Below are 21,749 nucleotides of genomic sequence, written 5' to 3'. Positions count from 1 at the left end.
TCTACACCGTTGAAACAGAAAAGTCTTTTAGCCTGTAAACACTTAGCCAAAAGGTATTACTCCCACAAAGATGCGTATTAAACCGAGCAGTCTGTAAGCCAAAAGTTTTTTTATGCATTGAAACATACTGAAATTTTCAAGCAGGCACGAAATGAAGGATTACCAGAATAGGAGATCGTAGAACATAGTACTGTCCACAAATCAAGTTTGGGTTTTGAGGCAATCCAATCCAGCTCCAGTAGAAAAATTAAATAAGATATGTTTGAATAACTTACATTTGGTCGTAGAAGCCCAGCTAATGCATAGCATCAGATAGATAAGCAGCTACTTACATTCTTGAAGAGCTCAAAATAAGCTAATTAAATAATCCTCGTCCACTCATTTGAGAAAATAATATTAAACTAAAAGAATAAATTACTTCAGGGCCGTAGCCCCGCATTCTTTACACGTTACCCAGGCATATTGCGGTGGGTAAAAGCTCTTTTGTAGAGCGACAGTGCAAAGCTTGCAAACAACATGGCTCCCAACAAAGCACTCCCCACGCCAGCAAGGCGAGGTACACCAACAGAGCGTAGGGTTCACAACCGGACCAAATCAAACTCACTCCTAAGCCGGCCTGAGATCAGACCAGTAAACAAAAGGCATAAAATCAGGGAAGAAAAAAGGCAAACGCATCGTATATAAATGATGGCAGTTACAGTTAGCGACAAAGTAGCGCCAAAAAAAAAAAATTAAAACGAAGTAGGAATAAGATTCCTAAATGATACACTTTTCAATGGCGAATTGCCCAGGTCTAAAATGTTGAAGGGAAAGGCTTAAAACGTGTCCTGATGGGCACAGATCTGTATTGAATTGTGATCACAATAATAATTAAACTTATGTCGTAATGGTCCAACTTTTCAATACTATATTATGAAATGTTTACATTTTTAATCTAGGAACTAGTTTCGGCGTTGTGAGATAAATGGTCTCCACATAAAACAAATTCCCATAAATAACTTATAAATGACTTAGCACTGTTAACAACATTAAAAGATGACCTGCAAAGACTTGTGTTCAATCTTCAGCAATGCAACGCATCTGAGAATTTTCAAGCCTGATTTTAATTTTGTCATATTTTACACTTGTGCACATAGTTCAATCGAGATATTTTTAACACTTTTTAATGTCATTTGTGTGTGTTTGTACACTCGTTTTAGTTATTGGATGTATTTGTACAGTTTTGCATTAAGGCTGATGATGGCCAGCCAAGGCCAAAACTAGTTCCTAGATTAGAAATGTAATTTAAGGAGGGATGTAACCGACGAGGGGTCAAAATTTTTTGAAATATATGTTTTCCGTATGTATGGTCTTATATATATATTGTGTAAAAGTTTCAAGCTCATAACTCAACTAGAAGTATTTTTTAAAGTAATTTATATCTGATGTTGCATACATATAGCCACACCCCATTTTATGTCATTCAAAAATCTTATATTTATTATATTCTACTCACTGGTCATAAAATTATTTTTACTCTATGGAACAGCTCCACAGATGTGTTATCTTTGGAATATTATGTGTACTTTTGGCACTAGGTAGCAGTTTATTTTGTTTTGGAATCTTCCATGCTACAGATGTGTTTATATTTAGGCCTACATAAGGTTTTGGTGAACTGTGATCTGTTTTCTGCACTTGTGAAGTAATTATTAAACATGCCAAGAGTCAAATCCTGTTTCAAGAAACAGAAATTCAAGGGCAATGTTCATTCCAGGAAGTTAATTCATCCATCAGAACTATCAGCTCAAGAACATAACCTATCAACTTCATTTACAAAACATTGCTCTGACTTTCATGGCCAGGTACACGCACGCACATTAATGGTGTCCCGACATAAACAATCAACACTGCCGCACTCCAGTACCGAAAAGGAGGGGAGAGAGTGAAGGGATAGTGTTGAAGGCCACTCCAGTACTGAAAAGGAGGGGAAGGGAGTGAACAGGTAGTGCTAAATACACAGTGTGTGTATTCCGGCGTTATACTGTAACATTGTAATAAGATGGCTCCTATCCTATCACAGGTGAATCGAGGCCATATTATTAGCATGTGGGAGGCTCACATGGTCCCCCAAGCAATAGCACAAGCAATACCATGCAGTCTTAAGACAGTTTGGAGATGGATAGAAATATGGCAGGAACAAGGTGAAGAAGGACTGGTAGACCCGATATAACGCAGCTACAAAATATTCCTAACTAGTATAAAATACTTTTTGGTTAGAAACCTCCTTTACCTCTTAATACTGTAATTAACAGAGTAGACTACTTTTTAATCTTTTTATGTTAAAATGTTATTTGTTCGGGCCCTCGACCTATAGAGTTCTTTTGCCCCTACTTGCACAATATATGAACCTGCATTTAATTGGAATTGCGGAAGTGTTGAGTGTTGAATGTGAGAAACATTAAGGACGACATGAACACGCAGTCCCCAGGCCAAGGATATAATCATTTACAATTAAAACCCACTGACCCGGCCGGGAATCGAACCCGGGGTGGACGGACGCATTGCCCCGTACACCGCGGGGCCGGACGAGTAGGTAACGTAATGCTGTACTTCAATACATCCGCCACTGTGCCCATTTCGATCACAACAAAGTCTTGTAGTGGGCTGTCTGCATGCAGTCCATGCAGCAATGAGTTAAGCGAGAAGGTGAGTCATTGTGCCTTCGACACTACCCCTTCACTCCCTTCCCCCATGTTTTGTACTGGATTGGCCTTCAACACTACCCCTTCACTCTCTCCCCTTCTTTTCAGTACTGGAGTGGGGCAGTGTTGATTGTTTATGTCGGGACACCATTAATGTGCACGTCTGTACAAGTTAAAAGTGAACAATTTTCTGCCTCTGGATATAGACTGGTTGATCTGAAAGTGTTGTCACAGGCCATTAGTGTTTCATGTTTGTGTGTGAACTGTAAGAATTCAATGTGTCTCAGTGTTGTAGAAGAGAAGAGAGTAGGTTTAGCTTGTGAACTGACAATATTTTTTGAACTGTGCAATAACAGGTCATCATTTGAGACATATTCAAAGACATCCTCTCGTATTTATAACTGTAATCACAGATTTACTTATGGTATGAGATGTATAGGGAAAGGTAGGGAAGCTTGTATTATATTTTGTGGTGTGATGAATATGCCACCACCGATTGCAAGGTTTGATAAAATAAACAAACATATTTTGAAAGATGTCAGTGATGTGGCCACGGAAAGCATGGCAGTGACTGTGAAGAAAAATTGTGAAAGACAGAGAAATTGAACTACAGGTGTTGGAGGAGAACACTGAGGTTCCAACACATCTCCGTGTTTCAGCCGATGGTTCATTGATGAAGCGTGGGCACACTTCTCTCTACAGAGTGTCATCCATAATCAGCATTGATTCAGGGAAAGTTATAGATGTTGAGACAATGTCTATATATTGTCATGAGTGTTCTGTTAGGAAGAAATTAGAAAATACTGAATTAGAGAATGAATGGCAAGAAGAACACTATCATGTTTGTTACAAAAATTACAGTAGATCCAGTGCTGGTATGGAGCCAGCTTCTGTAGTGAAAGTGTTCTGTCACTCACAAAATATGTATGGTGTTAGATATACTTGCTACTTAGGTGATGGTGATTCTAAATCTTTCAAATCTGTAGTTGACAGTAAACCATATGACTGTGGGGTGACCAAGTTAGAATGTATGGGTCATGTCCAGAAACATGTTGGAACCAGGCTGCGTCATTTAGTAAGGAAAGTAAAGGCCAAAAATTAAAAGATGGAAAACCCCTTGGTGGGAGAGGGAGACCTACCCAGAAGGAAATAGACTTTTTTCAGATTTATTATGGAAAAGAAATTAGAGAAAACAACAGCAGTGTTGATGCTATGAAAACTGCTGTTTGGGCTACCTTTTTTCACAAAATATCCACTGACAAAAATCCAGTGCACAATCTGTGTCCCAAAGAAGAGTGGTGCAAGCACAACAGTGATAGCCATACGTACAAGCACAATAATTCACAATAATTCACTTCCAGAGGCTAGCCATCAAGCCCATATTTAGGCCTCTTGCTGATCCAGAACTTCTGAAACATTGTTTGCATGGCAATAATGAGAGTTTTAATAATCTGGTTTGGTTGAGATGCCCAAAAACAACATTTTGTGGTTTGAAGGTGTTGAATATAGCAGTGTATGAAGGGAACAGGGGTAGATTGTTCTGTATTTTAATGAAGGAAACAGAGGTAGAACTAAAGAGGGCTGGAATAGATTCTGGTGTTTTCACTACACACTCCCTCCAAGAAATTGACCAGCGAAGGATTGACAAGGCTGAAGTATCACAAACTCATCTGGAAAAACAGAGCAAATTGAGAAAAGGTCCAAAAACAGAGCACAAGAAGATGAAGATGAAGACTAGTGTTATCATTGTGGTAGGCAAAGTACCTCAGATATGTTGTTTTCTCAACTTCAATATTTCCACCCCAAAGGTACAATTTTCTCTGAAACCCCAAGAAATAAAGCACTCAAATTTTCAGACACTGTATATTGAGTGATAGTACACATATTTATGAAGAATTATGTTTCTATTTAATCATCTGTACAATATGCAAGCATTTACATTGATTTTTTTTTAACTATCATTAACACCCTAAATTCAAATTTCCATTAAAAATATAGTTCTCATTGCATTTCCATAATTCTTCAAAAAAATAGAGATAATGACATATACATAAGCTTGTACAAGAATCAACCCAATATCTTTTGTAGTTTTGTTGTAAAGTGTACCTAAACAAGGGAATGTAACAAACTTTTTAAACTGACTGTACTGGTGCCATTTTTTAACTGAGGTAGCTATTGTTTGTTGTGTTATAGCCCAATCATTTACAATCAACTCTGCAAAGTTTCTGCTTTCTATTGTGGACTCAGTGAACTTTTAAAACCAGCAAAGCATTCTCGGTTCCCTCCCCCCCCCCAATTAAAGATTGCACAATATGGTATTGAAAAGGCAGACCATTACGACATAAGTTTAATTATTATTGGAAACACCATGTTAAAAGGAAGGAAGTTGTAAAACCACAAAAGGAAGTTCTTTGATATCAATTTAGAGGAAGAAAATCCAAAGGATGTCCGATGAAGCAATAGTGGGAGAATCCAAAAACACAACAGGCTACTAGGCCTAATAATAGGATGAGCATGATGATGACAATGATCACAATAATAAATAACAGGCATGTGGATGTTAACAGAACATGGTGAACAGTTTTGTGGGCTTTATTACAAGTGTAGCAAGCAGTACACTGAATGATAATTTAGTCAGTATGCAAGTACCTGATTACTTGTGCATTTCAGTATAAATTTAAGTCTGGTAGATAAGTGACACATGCTGTTCGGGGTCTCAAGTTTTCAAACTACTTTGTAAAGTTTTGATCTAGAGCAGGCCCGTCGAGGGTACATGGCAGTCACGGCAAAGAGCTGCTGATGATGTACTTTGCCCTGAGTCAGTTTGCTGTACATCTCGATGGTATAAACAGAACACTGTAAACTTGAAATGAAATTTCTTACATTCAAATCACATGTAAGCTGTTGGACCAAGGGACTCTTAACTTGGGGGGGAAAGCATGGATTGGCAACCACGGGGCCTTGAGCTGAGTCCTGGCATTGCTTCCACTTACTTGTGCCAGGCTCCTCATTTTCATATATCCTATCCGACCTCCTTTGGTCAACTCTTGTTCTTTTCTGACCCCAACGGTATTAGATTCATGAATCCTAGGGAGCCTTTCATTTTCATGCCCTTTGTGGCCCTTTGGCCAATACCTTCATTTTTTGAAGTAGCCGATTCCTTCCATTTTTGTTTTCTCTGATTAGTGTTATATAGAGGATGGTTGTCTTGTTGTACTTCCTTTTAAAACAATAACACTAACCAACATGATTTTGCAGTAACATAGAAAATACGTAATTTTTATGGAAATTACTGCCCTGATTCTGAAAATGATGTTTTTTTTTCCTATCACGTCTAGTTTTGATGCAATTCGGTGTTTTAGTATCTGCATGAATTCGTAAGATGTAACGTTGAGAGATGTTCTTGCGCAACCTTTTTTAGAATACAATTATGTGATTTGATTTGTTATTGTTTGCATTTTATTATAGGATTATTGCTGCCTAAATTTTCATTTTGTAGTTGGGGATTTCCTGGTGTTTTTCCATAATATGATACAAAGTACATTATAATATTCCCTAATCACAAGGTATTACTTATGTCTAAGAGGGTGTGTGTTAGCTACTTGTAGGTCCACAAGAGCAACACTGTTTTCTTTTTTTTCTTTGCTAGTTGTTTTACGTCGCACCGACACAGATAGGTCTTACGGCGACGATGGGACAGGAAAGGGCTAGGAGTGGGAAGGAAGCGGCCGTGGCCTTATTTAAGGTACAGCCCCAGCATTTGCCTGGTGTGAAAATGGGAAACCATGGAAAACCATTTTCAGAGCTGCCGACAGTGGGGTTCAAACCTACTATCTCCCAAATACTGGATACTGGCCGCACTTAAGCGACTGCAGCTATCGAGCTCAGTCACTGTTTTCTTAACATGGAATGAACTATAGAAGAGATGAGCTGAGGCAATGTAACTGCTTCCTTAATCTGGAGACTGGTGGGCAGCTATACTCCTACCTTTCTCCTTTCAGTCACTTCATTCCCAGAGATTTAAATAATCTTCAGGCTGAGGACATCACATACTGTGGGTAGGGGCAGTAGAATACATCCACGGTAACCCTGTCATAAGAGGTGACTAAAATGGGATGTCTCAGCTCGGGAGTGAGAGTTAGCCACTATGGTGTCGCTCTGGCATTGCTTGCACTTACTCGTGTCACACTCTTCACTTTGATCTTTCCTCTCCGACCTCCCTTGGTCAACTAATGTTCTTTTCCAGGCCAGGGAGTCTTTCATTTTCACACCCTTCCTGGCCCTTGTCTTTCTTTTGCCAATACCTCCACACTTCGAAGTGCTGGACCTCTTCAGTTTTCCCAGTGATTAATATTAATGGAGAATGATGAAGAGGAAATACAGACACAAGTTGATTTATGGAATGAGGAGATAAGAAATTTTGGAATGAAGATTAGCACTGCGAAAAGCAAGACTTTGATCATGACAAGAAGTAACAGAAAATCCAGGGGAGTGATAGAAATAGGAAATGAACCTCTTGAAGTAGTGAGAAATTTTAAATATTTGGGCAGCATGATGTCACAAGATGGAAATTTGGATAGAGAAATTGATTTAAGAATACAGCAGTATTCCAGTTTCTACCAGTGTGTGAGAGACAATGTATGGAACAAAGATGTGCCAATGAAGTGCAAGAAGCTTTTATACTCGTCCTATTATAAACATATACTGACCTATGCTTCAGCAGCCTGGACATTGACTAAGCGGAAACAAAGTAAGATACGAGCAGCCGAAATGAGGTTCTTGAGGTGCATACAGGGAAAGTCAAGACGAGATAGAATACAAAATGAGGAAATAAGAAGAAGTGTGGGAGTGTGTAAACTTCAAGAAGAGATTGATATAGCAAAGCTAAAATGGTTTAGTCACATGATGAGAATGCCAGGAGAGAGAATACCAAAGGGAACATTCATGGATGCAGACACTGGAAAGAGGACTAGGGGATTGAATTGAATTGAATTGAATTGAATTGAATTGAATTGAATTGAATTGAATTGAATTGAATTTATTGATCATGATTTACATGCCACTGAGACTGAAAAGCCCCTTTATGCAGCGTCTTCTTATAATACAATGCAGATTTATGAAAACAGTAACTACATTAAAAGTATTAAACTAAACAAGAAACTTAAAAGAAAAATGAAAAGACAGATACCAAATCCAGTAAGGTTAAGACATACATTATATGGCCTAAAAGGAGATGGAGGAGCTCTGCAAATAGAGGAGTCAATAACAATAAAGTACTAGAAGAGGAATGGTGGGATTTCAGCAGGATATATCAGATCAATTGGATTCAGGAGGCCAGTTAGATTGCGTAGCCATAGATCTTTCCAAAGCCTTTGATAGAATGGAACATGGAATAGTATTAAAGAAATTGGAGGGAATAGGATTGGACGTAAGGGTTACACGTTGGATAAAAACATTTCTAAATTCAAGGGTTCAGAAAGTCAAAGTAGGGAATAATGTATCCCAGGAAGAGAAAGTTTGTAAGGGAATCGCACAGGGTAGTATAATCGGTCCATTACTTTTCTTAATACACGTAAATGATTTAGGGAATAATATAACATCAAAAATAAGATTGTATGCAGATGACATAATTGTTTATAGGGAAATAAATAACATTGAGGATTGTTCAGAATTACAAAGGGACCTTGAGAATATCCAACAATGGGTTGAAGAGAATAATATTAAGGTCAACTGTTACAACATTTACAAACAGGAGTTTTAAAACTGAATTTGAATATACTTTGGATGAGGTAATTATCCCAAAAGATGGTAAGTGCAAATACTTAGGTGTGAGATTTGAAAGTAATTTGCACTGGAAAGGTCATGTGGATGACATTGTTGGGAAAGTCATAATGAGGCTACTTAAAGGAAGCAACAAAGAATTAAAAGAGAAAAGTTACTAAGTATGGTTCGTCCATTATTGGAATATGCAAACAGTGTTTGGGATCCTCACCAAGAATGCCTAATAAAAGAAATACAGTAGATAGTGTGCAGAGGAAAGCAGCAAGATTTGTAACAGGGGATTTCAGGGGAAAAGTAGTGTATCAGAAATGTTAAAGGAACTTGGGTGGGAAACTTTAAGTAAGAGAAGGGAGAAAACTAGACTTATAGGATTATATAGAGCTTATTCAGGAGAAGAAGCATTGGAGATATCCGTGAGAGGCTTCAGTTGGAAAATAATTATATCACCAGGACTGACCACAAATATAAAATTAGAAGGAATTTTAGCAGAAGCAATTGGGGTAAATTTTCATTCATTGGGAAGGGTGTGAAGGAGTGGAACAGTTTACCAGGGGTAGTGTTTGATCATTTTCCAAAATCTGTAGATATTCAAGAAGAGAATAAACAGGAAAAGAGAAAATAAATGAAATGTTAGAGGGCATTCGACCAGTGCAGGTTAATGTAAATAAAAAATGTGTGTGAATAAATTAATTCCATCCCCTGGTCTAAGGAGTTTGGACAGCCAAAGTAGGGGACTGCCTGTAGGGGTGAAGTACAGTGGGGGCTTCGAGGGCCCTGGGACCGCTACGGTAGCTGTGAAGGCCCATCAAGAACTCTGAAAAGTGGTGGTAAAAGGGGCTCTGGTTAAGACGCAGCAGGTCGTTATGCTACTTACGTTCCAGAATGGGTAAAAAAAAAAAAAAAAAAAAAAAAAAAAAAAAAAAAATTGTAAATTTTAATCTTATACCAGTTGTATAGTATCATTTGAAGTAATTCCACATACTGTATATCAGTTGACTATATTTGTAAGTAGTACAGGAAATATTATAAGTAGAATTTTGTAAACAATATCAATTTATTAAGGATGAGCTGTGTGTTTAATAGAAAATATTGTTAGCATAAATTGTATTATAGGAAAATTTTCTTCTCTTGTTAATTTAATACTTAGTGCTTGACAATAATGTATTTTAGTGTACCATTTGCCACCGAGGTAGACACCTCATTTGCAAATAAAGATGATCGGATCGGATCGGATCGGATCGGATCGGATCGGATCGGATCGGATCTGATTTGATTTGATTTGATTTGATTTGATTTGATTTGATTCGATTCGATTCGATTTGATTTGATTTGATTTGATTTGATTTGAAAGAGTGAGTAAGATGGAGGGCTTTGGTACACTACCCTACCCAGAGAGAATCTGGAAAAGGGAATGGATGAAGAAGAGAAGAAGAAGAAAGAAGAGGTTCCTCTTGAAACAATAACCACAACCACGACAGCCACTATATTCATTTATACTCTGTATATTACCATAAAAGGAGACACAATCCATAATGAAACAATTCTTTTTCGACTGATAATCACATAGAGAATCTAATAATATTCATTTAGGGGATGGTTTCAACTTACCGAAGAATACGAGAAGAGCAGTCTTCCCTGTCTTCGACTGGGTGCCAATATTCCCTTTCAGAAGCTTATCGCTAAGTGTCAGAGGATTTGGCAGGTCCTTCTTCCTGGGCTTGTACACACTATCTTCATAAGCTGCAGGAACTCGCCTCAGCAGTGGCGTATCTAAAATATAAGTACATATCTAAATCTAAAGTCATTACAAAACACTACTCTCTTCAATTAAAAATGAATAGATTTTGTTAAATCAAATATTTCAAAATAAGTTATAAATTCAAAGGTTGGAACATGAACAGGAAGTACAGTTATCGAAAAGTAGGGTATGAAAATAAGCAAGGACAAGAGTGAAACAAGGAAGAGGAGTGTAAAAATTACACGGGGAGCCATTAGAAGTCGTAGACAGCTGGAGGTCAGCAACAGGAAGATCCTAACAGAGCATAAGAGACTTGGTAGGGAATGAACAGGTACCAAGATGATACAAGGTGTTGTACAAGGCATATTTTGTCTCAATTTCGACATATGGAGCAGAAACATGGGTTACAAATGCCAGAGAGGAAAGAAAAATAGATAGATACATAGAAAGATAGAATGATTGATGTATTTAATTTACCTGGCAATGTTAGTGACACTTTTCCCTGTCTTACACTTCCCCAGTTAAATAAATAAATAAATAAATAAATAAATAAATAAATAAATAAATAAACAAATCAATCAATCAATCAATCAATCAATCAATCAATCAATCAATCAATCAATCAATCAATGACCTGTATTTAGGACTGTCGCCTAGGTGGCAGATTCCCTATCAATTGTTTACCTAGCATTTTCTTAACACGTTCAGTGTGGATCACGCGCTGGGCGGGTGGCACTAGTTTATATGCATGTGCGGATCACACGCCTAGCACATCATGGCACGAGTGCTAGAAAATGTGAATTACAGGTTTCCCGCATGGTAAGAAAGACTCTCCTTGTCATCCCACACATCCTGCAAGTCCATTCTACTGGCAGGTTTATCCGTAGCCAGATTTGTGCATGCGTATTCCGTTTCCATCGCATTTCCTCTGCACAGTTTTCCTTATATGTCATTCTTTTTGGGATCTTTGAGCAGCAAGACAACTTCAATGCGAGGTAAGACACTGTATTTTCTGTTTATTATTATTATTTCAAGAGAATTATGAGTGATTGCACTTTTGAAATAAGTTCAGTGAAAGGACTGAACTTGTAACTATCATTTATTCCTGCATCATATTTATGAATAACATGAAAGAACTTGTAGTAATCATTTTGAACTGAGTCATGATGCTTATGTTGTCATTTTATTTATATTTTGTTCAGATGGCTGACAATGCAGTTCCTTCAACACAACGAGGTCCGCTCAATAAATGGCATGCTTTGACAGAACAAATAATGCCTCGACAGTTAGCAATTTTGCAATGATAAAGACATTGTGACATAAAATTGTATAAAAGAGAAGTGTAAATATGAATATATTTATGTTTGTAATCATACTTATGCATTTGTTATCCGCAGTAAATAATGCACAGTAACCTACCCATGCACCTGGCACGTGATCCACCCAATGACCAGTATTACCTCTCGGTTTCAACTACCATGCGGGTCACGCACCAGGCGTATGAATGGGATAAGTCCACGAGTTCAATATAACTTGTCGTATCAACGTTCAAAAAATCAAATTATTACAATTTTTAAAGAGTTCCAAGCAAATATCTTGCTCAGGTTAGTGGGTATGTCATGCAGTGAACATGTTAAACATTTTCAAAGAACTTGGAAATGTACTGAACATTTCCAGTGTTAAATTGTTCCAATCCCTTACTCCTTGTCCTACAAATCAATATTTGCCCCAATTTGTCCAGTTGAATTCTAACTTTATGTTCATATTGTGATCTTTCATACTTTTAAAAGTTTCACTCAAGCTTATTCGCTTATTAATGTCATTCCATGTCATCTCTCCACTGACAGCTTGAAATATACCACTTATCACAGGTAATAAATTTCATCATCATCATCATCATCATCATCATCATCATCATCATCTGTTTACCCTCCAGGTTCAGCTTTTCCCTCAGACTCAGCGAGGGATCCCACCTCTACCGCCTCAAGGGCAGTGTCCTGGAGCTTCAGACTCTTGGTCGGGGGATACAACTGGGGAGAATGACCAGTACCTTGCCCAGGCGGCCTCACCTGCTATGCTGAACAGGGGCCTTGTGGAGGGATGGGAAGATTGGAAGGGATAGACAAGGAAGAGGGAAGGAAGCGGCCGTGGCCTTAAGTTAGGTACCATCCCGGCATTCGCCTGGAGGAGAAGTGGGAAACCACGGAAAACCACTTCGAGGATGGCTGAGGTGGGAATCGAACCCACCTCTACTCAGTTGACCTCCCGAGGCTGAGTGGACCCCGTTCCAGCCCTCGTACCACTTTTCAAATTTTCGTGGCAGAGCCGGGAATCGAACCCGGACCTCCGGGGGTGGCAGCTAATCACGCTAACCACTACACCACAGAGGCGGACAATAAATTTCATATTATTCCATATTGAAGAGCAATATAATTCAAAATAAAAGCTAAAGGTTTCCACCTGTTCAATACTATTTACTGTAACCTTAAAAACGTTACATATATTGGATGAAACTAGTTTTGGTCTTGCTAGAAGCCAACATCAGTCGAAATCAATAAAGTTAAGGCAAGACATGAATTATAGATACAATTTATGAAGCAAGTGTGTGTTGTTGCTTTCCATACACTGGAACCATACTCTAATTGGGGTCTTACCAGAGTCTCATACACCCTCTCCTTTACATCCTTATTACAACCCCTAAATATCCTCCTAGCCATATGAAGATCATTCCTTATATTAATACCTAGGTACAGTAATCCCCATGAGGTACTATCACCCCTTAAACACAGAGTGTTGAAGATGCTCTCCTGATCAAGCTGAGAAGCAGAAACAGGCTTGTTAATATACAAGAACTGGAAGTGATCAGGAGAGAGCCAATCTATGAGAAGACAGATGACCATACAGATGTAGAGATTGCCCTTGTCCTCTTTTGTTTTCATGCCTGTCCTTGTGTTTCTATTTCCTCCTCTTCTCTCACTGACTTGTCAGTGTGTTCTTCCTGTTATGTAAGTGCCTCTATGGATCAGGGGGTAGAGTGTCAGCCTCTGGATCGCAAGATAGCAGGTTCAAACCCCGCAGAAGTGGACCGATTTTTGAAGGGCAGAAAAAAGTATATTTGGCACTCTATGTCGTATGATGTCAGCATGTAAAAGATCTCTGGTGACATATTTAGTGTTTGTTGTTGTTGATGTTGTTGTTATTGTTGTTTGAGTTATCAATCCATAGATTGGTTTGATGCAGCTCTCAGTTCCACCCTATCCTGTGCAAATCTTTTCATTTCTACATAACTACATCCTACATTTGCTCTAATCATATGAAATTAATTTCATTTTGGTCTGTATTGATGATTTATCACTATCAACAAGGATGATAAGGTCCATCTATTCAATACTATATATAATATGTTATTTATTACATTGGGACTAGTTTCGACCCTTGTATTGGGTCATTGTTGGCGGCGGCAGCGTCAATTACTTGTTTCCAAGTTTACAGATTTCCTGGCTAATAGCACACTTCAATTCACAGCAGTTTGTGTTTAAACTTCCGGTGACTGTACAGGCCAATTCTTGCATAGAACATACGTCCACACATCGCGCAGCTGAGGGACGGGAGGGATCTTGGCTGGGTTTGGTGAAGTTTGCGTTCCTGTCGCTTAATATCTTCATGTCTGCGGCGTTCTTGTTCGAAGTGTTGAAATGAGGCACAGACACTTTGCCGCCAAAGTGAACGGTCCTTGACAAGTGTTTCCCAGGTTTGTGGGTTTACTTCTGCCATCTTTAAGGTTTGTTTCAGTTGGTCTTTGAAATGTCTCAGGGGGGCATCCCATGGTCTTGAGCCGTAGCTAAGTTCACCATAGAGGATCTGGCGCGCAAGAGCTGTACTTCAGAATAGGATATGGAAAACAGGCTTTGTGCTGCCCATATGGCCTTTGGCCAACTATCACACAAAGTTTTCAGGAATAAAAACTTTACAATTCACACAAAACTAATGGTGTACCAGGCTGTAGTCATCTCTACACTTCTTTATGGCTGCGAAGCGTAGACCTGATACCACCATGACATAAAAAAGCTGGAGCACTTTCACCAGCAAAAACTACGTTCCATCATGAACATCAAGTGAGATAACTACATTTCTAACGTTGAAGTTCTCGAGAAAGTATGTGCTAAGAATGTAGAAGCATTGATTGTTGGCCATCACCTCAGATGGGCAGGACATGTGCACTGTATGAATGACTGTATATTGGGTCATCTTAAGCTTTAAATTATACAAGGAACAGAACATTAAATGTAACTTGAAAACACAAACACCTAATATAACACTATTGGCATGTCTTGAAGCATTGATGAAATATGTTGTGGTTACACATGAGTCCATTAAAACTCATGTCTTTTTCACATATGACCGGGACTTTTGTGTCACTTTTTTTTAAAAAGAAAATTGTAGTCTTAATACAAAACAGTACATTTTTATGATGTCCGTTTGGTGTAGCTTTTATCTTGCATTATTTATTGTTGGAGTTAAAAAGATGGTTTACATGTGGTGGATGTCTTTGGACTTCAGATTTAACTATTGCTAAGAGAACATAAACTGCCATTTTTGTGGTATTAATAAGGACATTCACAGTATGAATCTGTGACCTTCTGATCTGTTGGAGTGATCTTTCAAATTCCATATAATTCCTTTCTGTTGAGCACCTTCTCGGTTTTTGGCTAAGAGAAAAGTAAAAGAAAATTAAATGGGAAATTAAACAATATAAAGAAAATATAGGAGATACATCTTTAGGTGCCTTATGAACTAGTGTGTAGCTACACAATACCAATGCTAGACAGATTGGCTAGTGGAGTATAGAGGAATACCTTACAGTGGTTGTGGGTCGGGAGGGTCAGGTGATGGTGGATTGGGTATGGGTATATGAACTGGGGGGTTTAATGTTGTACTTTTATTTGGTTTTCTTTTGATATAAATAGGAAGAATTATGTCATAAAGAATATTATGTTTCTCATTAATTTCATCTAAATTGTAATTTGGACTGATGTACTGTTCAAGACATATGTAAAAATTTTCCAAAATGTTACGCATTGGACCTTTCTTTTCTGTTTTTAGAATGGATAGATCTTAGTTAATAGATGTAAAATTATGATTGGAGTCTGTCATATGTTGTCCTATTACTGAAAACCGATTATACCTGAGAGCATTAACATATTCCATATATATTATTGAGAAACTGCAGCCTGTTTGTCTTACGTATGAAGTTTGGCAGTCAAGACGTCGTAATTTATAGACTTCTTGAGAAAATTTGCTGCTTTGATTAACTGTGTGCTTATTGTATAAAATAAAGAAGCTATTATTCTTAGTTTAAAAGGCTATTTTTTTATCATATTTCTTGAAAATATTGGCAACTTGATATAATAGTATTTAAATAAATAAAAAATAAATAAAATAAAATAAAATAAAAATAAATAAAAAATAATATATTATTTAAATACTATTGTAATCACAGTTCAATACGGATCTATCATAATGAAATTTATATCTTTTAACTTGATATATGTTTGAATTACTGAACGTGAACAAGGAGTAAGTTTTTTTTATTGATTCTCTACTTAGGATAGAAATCTGGTGTCTTTTAATTGTGTATATAATTTTGATAATGAACTGTTTCTTCTTCTTTTCCGAATTTGTCCATCTATGGACTGCAGAGAACTGAAAGTTTCTTGGCCTTTCTTCTCTTATCTTCCCAAAACCTCTTCATTCTTTTGCTTCTCATCCTTCTCTCTTCGTAAATGATCCGTTCGGGCCTCTGTTTTAGTGGGTTCTCTTCAAATGATTTTAGACTATCGACGCTTCTTCTGAACTCTCTTCTATTGTGGATCATCTGTAATGTAATTCCAACTTTGTCTGAATCCTTCTTGACCTCTTGTACCCACTTGGAGGTGACATTTAACCCCATGATGTATTTGAAGATCCTTTTGGTCAGCCATCCATTCTTACTGTGCCCATAGAATTTTCAGCCTTCGTTTTCACATTGTGTCTGTGATCTTTCAAGTGTACTTTTAGAGCTCATTTCTCCTTTCCTTCCAAGTCCCATCAGTAGTCTTCCATGGTCCCAGAATTTTCCTCAGAATCTTCCTTTCCTTTTTTTTCAAGTTCTTGCAATAGTTAGTTCAGTACGTTAGAAAGTGTCTAAAGACAGAAGAAAAAAATTTTAAAGGAACACTTTGTACTCTTCAAGGCCATTCACATATATTTTAGCTGTAATTTTTTTTACATACAAGAAAGTGTTGTGTTTTATGACATGTCTAACATCCCACAAACATTCATTGGTCTTTGTATTTTAATCACATGGATTTTAATGTATATACATAATTGTAAAACTTCACAACATAGGATAGCATGCTCTGTATATGTTTTATACTGTACAAACATTTCATGTAATTACCAAAAAAACCTTGCCATTTTTCCTTGGGTGATGATGGCACAGGAGGTGCCAAAACCGGTACCATAATGATAATAATAAATATGTGATATTTTAATTAAGTCACTATGTTAATGTATTGTGATGTTTGGGACATCACTGAATGTTTTTAATTATTGAACTATATATTTAATTGATAATATGTATATATTTAATCACTGATAGGTCATTTTAAATTAATATGTATATATATAGGGCTTTTATCATCCATTTCAATCATTTCATTTCTTTGTATCGCGGCTATAACGTATTCTGAACGAACAAATTATTGGGTAAAGTATTTCAACATCACGCATATTTATAACTTGCAGTAAATTTTCCAATAACCGTGGTGAGGTGACCAGAGTCAGCAGCCTAATTTCAGCCCAGTTCCAGGAAAAGTACGTCATCGAGGTTACGAGAGATATTACCCTCTCCACCTCATGAAAAGACAGTTGATACATTATTAACACCCACTTTTCAAACTCAGCTTCGAGACGCTTTATTTCAGCGGGAAAGTTCAGCCTATGTGAATGAACGTAATGAAGCAACGTGATGGATTCACAGCTGTACATCGGAGAAGGGATGAGACCTCGAATCTTACTGGACCATGTGATATGGCTGATGGAAGGAGACTTTTGAACCAATATATACCACCGACAAGGGCTGGAGAGGACATTCTCACATTCAGACTCTCATTCAGACTCACATTCAGAGATTCGGACATTCTGATTCTGATTCTCACGCTTGGAAGATACTCTTACTACGATTCTACGTCTACACATCGGAGAAGATTTTAACTTAGTTCACTTCCCATCTGAGTATATTCTACTCAAAAGTTACTCTCATTGGGACTTGTTATCTCAATGACGAGAGGTAGTCAACGGGAGACCGGTTCTGACTGGTATAGAGGAGGAGAGCTTTTATTATGAATTTAGCTACGCTACTGTTCCGTAATATGGAAGAATACGAAGGTATTCTCTCCATGAACATAACCCATGGTGGTTTTGCACTTAAAATTAGGACTCATTACGACTTTATGTAAGGAGTACAATAGGAAGTGTTAAAGACAGGAAATGTGGATGTAGGACTGGAATCCAACAACAGATGAGGCAGCCTGTACGAGAGATCCACCCATCTTCAGCTGCAAGACAACAGAGTCTACATTTGGTGAGCTTATGCCATAAGTTACTGCAAGTCTTCGCGCAACAGTTCATTTTCTTAAAGTTAATTTCATTCACTTTTTCTTTTGCTTCCGTAAGTTCAGATTTCGTTAATACGCCATTACGTCACGTTTTCATCTTAATAAATAGCTGTTTTAATTTGTATTTTATGAAATGATTATTAATGATCCTTAAATTCCAAGTTAGTGTACTTAATGATTTGTGTTCCGTTCACCCCACCCCTGGGAGTTTTTTGAGTCTCATTACGTATTTTTATTTATTATTATTATTATTAATTATCTACTTTTGTTTTCAAGCCATAAGCTTGAAGACTGGCGCCCTTGGGATACTGTTTCTGGAGAAACCATGACATATCATTTATTTATTTTAATATTAAAGTGACCCGCCACGTTAAAAATTTGTCATACATCTGTGGGCAAAGTGGGTACGTCACATATTGACGCCCAACGTGGGGCTCGTAAATCATTAAATACTGGTATAGAAGGATAAAATCAGTGGTTTGGGGGTAACTGTTGTGTATCCACAGTATATTTTTCTTGTGTGTTTGATTTTGGGGGTAACATGGCTGAGCAAGAGGAGAAAGACATGACGCTGCGTAGTGGACACGTGCTGAAGGGTAGTACTTTAAGTAATTCTAAGGAAGAGTTAGATAAATGTGCAGAGGAGGAAACTGATATTAGGAGCGAAGATAGCGAAGGGAATAAGAGTAGGAATGACGAAGTTACGTTAGATTCAGACGATAGTACAATGGGGGGCGAGGCGGAGGTTAGCCCTAACATTGAGGGTAATAATACTCAGTTACTTGAAATGATGCAGTTAATGTTGAGTAAGATAGAGGACAGTAAATCTGAAATAAAAAATGAAATGGAACAAAATAAATTGGAAATAAAAAATGAAATAAAAAAGGAATTGGAACAAACTAAATCAGAAATCAAAAATGAAGTAGAACAAACTAAACGAGAATTAAGTAAGGCATTGAATGAACACAAGGTAGAAGCTAATAAAAGGATGGACGAACATAGCAAACAGTTACAAGAATTATTCAAGCAGAATGAAAGATTTAACAAGCAGATAGAGGAACAGAAAGAGACAGCCAAGCAAAACAAACAAGAGGTAGAAAAGAAATTTGTAGAGCAGAGGAGTGAGTTGTTGGGACTAATGGAAAAAGAAAGCAACAACACTAGAAAGGAGTTAGAGACACAGGTGACAAGTATTAATAATAAAGTTGAGATCCAAAAGGAAGAAATAAAAGAATTTAAAGATCAGGTACAAAGCAATATCGATACCGTTAAGTGTATAATAGAAGACAACACTAGGGAACAAAGAGAAAAGTTTGCGATGGTAGAAGGCAATACAGTGGAAATTAAAACATTGAAAGAAAAACAGAACACTGTAGTTAATGAAACTGAAAGAAGAGATAAAGAGGTAGATAACCGCATAGCGATGGCAGAAGCACGCATTCGACGAGAAGTAAGAGAAAGGCAAGTTAACACTGAGAGGCAAAATCATGGAGGGATTTGCAGTAAGGAAATCGAATTACCGAAGTTCAATGGGAAACAAACTAATCCACTAGAATTTCTGAAAATAGTAGAAAAACGGTTTGGGAAACGGATTGAGGAAGGGTTTATGGACTGGGAAGAGGCGATCGACATTATTGATCATGCTTTTGTGGGAGAGACGCGTTCCTGGTTTTCAGTCTATAAAAGTAACATGAAAAGTCTGGAGGAATTTAAGACGAAGTTCACAGATAAATACTGGAACGAAAGCGTTCAAAGCCGTGAAAGAGAAAGGGTAGTATTTGGGAAATTCAAACATAATGAATGTGTCTCTATGACTGAGTATTTTTTGTCACATGTTATGATTTGCCAGAATTTAGACGGAATCACGGCTGATTCAGATGTAGTCAGATTACTGCTACGACATTTTCCAGACAGGGTACGCGAAGCAGCGTGTATGCAAAGTGTTAAAACTATTCAGGAAATGGAGCAGTTATTAGGGAGTTTTGATGCGCTAGGAAACATTGGGCATAGAACAGGAAACTCACATAATTTTGTTCCTCATAGTGAACCAAGGGACAATAGGAGACAGCCAAACTACGAGAATCGTAATCAGTTTCAGCCAAGGCATAGCGGTAGGGGTGGCGCACCTGAAAATAGAACGGGAAATGCCCAACAAGTCAGAGGACAAGTTACTAATGAGCCAAGTGTAGGTACACGATCACAACCTTTAAACTAAATGCAGGCTGTAATGATGGGTCAGAATTCCAGCCTTACCAGGAAGTAGTTAGGAATTGTGTTATGAAACTATTGCCATATGACCTAGATGTTGAGGAAGACCTTATGTGTGAACCAGATAATAATTATTTAGATTCGGGTGATGAAGTGATTAATCCTGTGGTTCAATTAGAAGTTTGGGGGGCGTATGTTCACGCGTTAATTGATACTGGAAGTCAGAAATCATGTATAAGTTCAGAATGGTATGACTCTTTAGTTAAACAGGGTATTATGATAGAAGAGATGCCTGTTAAGTCTACATTCATTATTACAGCTGTTGGTAAGAAGTCGAAACAAATATGCAAGCAGGTTGCGGTGCCGATTTGTATAGAGGGTTTTATTTCAGTACAGGTATGTTTGGTTATTCCTCACCTTGTATTTGATCTCATGTTGGGATGTGACTGGCTGACTTTAAAATCGGCTCAGCTAGATTACGATGATGCAACGGTAAATCTGAAGTGGGATAATAAGTATGTCAAACTCGAACTGAAAAATGAAATTCAGAGGAAAACGAATGTTTGTGCTATATGGAGTGTTATTGAGGTTTCTAGATATGAGGAGAAACCCAGTGGGGGGTTTAATTTATGCCAGTTGTGGTTGAAAGAGGATCAGAAGGATGCCTTATTTGAAGCTGCGAGTAACAGTAAATTAGAGGAAGTCCAGAGGGACGAATTGTTGGCAGTGTTATGTGAACACGCTGAGATTTTTTCTAAGAAACCCGGTAAAACACATGTTTATGAACATTCTTTTTCAGTGCTGGATGACAGTCCTTTCAGCGGGCCACGGTATGCTATCCCACACAAATATGCCAAGGCAGTTGACGATCAGATACAAGCTATGTTAGCTGATGGGATAATTGAAGTGTCTAATAGCCAGTATGTAAATTCTTTAATCGTTGTGCCTAAGAGTGATGGGAGCATTAGAATTTGCATTGATGGGAGGGATATGAATAGATGTATTTGTACTGACCAGTTAAAATCACAGACTATTGAAGAGTTAATTCAGGGCTTTGAGGGTAAAAAATGGTTTTCATCTGTTGATTTAAGAAGTAGTTTTTGGCAGATTCCTTTGAGAGTAGAGGACAGGCCTCTGACAGCATTTAGTCATAAGTACAGCTTGTATCAGTTTCAGCGCGTTCCCTACGGGACGAAGACTAGTTCTGCAGCCTTAATTAGAGCATTAAATATTGCATTAGGTGATGATACAGGTGATTTCGCCACGGTTTATATTGATGATCTGGTGATTGCGTCTAGGACCTTTGAAGAACATTTGTGTCACTTAGAGAAGGTGTTTACTAAGTTAGAGCGTGCTGGTTTTACTTTGAAGTTAGATAAGTGTGTTTTTGGTAGACAGGAGGTCACATTTTTGGGACACCGTGTATCTGCGATAGGGGTACGCCTGAGAGTACAAGGATTGAGAAAATATTGAATACCAGTACACCTAGAAATATCAAGGAATTAAGGTCGTATATTGGAGTATGCAATTTCTTTAGACGCTTTGTACTAAGATTTGCAAACTTACTTGAGCCGTTTAGAGACTTGTTAAAAGCCGGCAGTAAGTGGAAATGGACAGAAGGTCACCACAAAGCTTTTAGTGATTTAAAGGAAGGTTTCAGGCAAGCAGTTGTTCTTAAGTACC

At 37.8% G+C, this 21,749-nt stretch overlaps 1 protein-coding gene across 1 annotated transcript in view; it reads right to left on the bottom strand.

The window, feature by feature from the left end:
* LOC136874603 (dual oxidase 1-like) overlaps nucleotides 1–21,749 on the bottom strand; it is a 335,200-nt gene that overhangs the window by 299,875 nt on the left and 13,576 nt on the right. The window contains exon 3 of the mRNA XM_068227874.1: nucleotides 10,071–10,232. Within this exon, the coding sequence (XP_068083975.1) occupies nucleotides 10,071–10,232 (162 nt within the window). The remainder of the gene's footprint in view (nucleotides 1–10,070; nucleotides 10,233–21,749) is intronic.

The sequence above is a fragment of the Anabrus simplex genome, chromosome 5 (assembly GCF_040414725.1).
Source record: "Anabrus simplex isolate iqAnaSimp1 chromosome 5, ASM4041472v1, whole genome shotgun sequence".
Taxonomy (NCBI): domain Eukaryota; kingdom Metazoa; phylum Arthropoda; class Insecta; order Orthoptera; family Tettigoniidae; genus Anabrus; species Anabrus simplex.
Note: the sequence above shows the minus strand (reverse complement) of the source record. Positions and strands in the feature narration are given on the sequence as shown.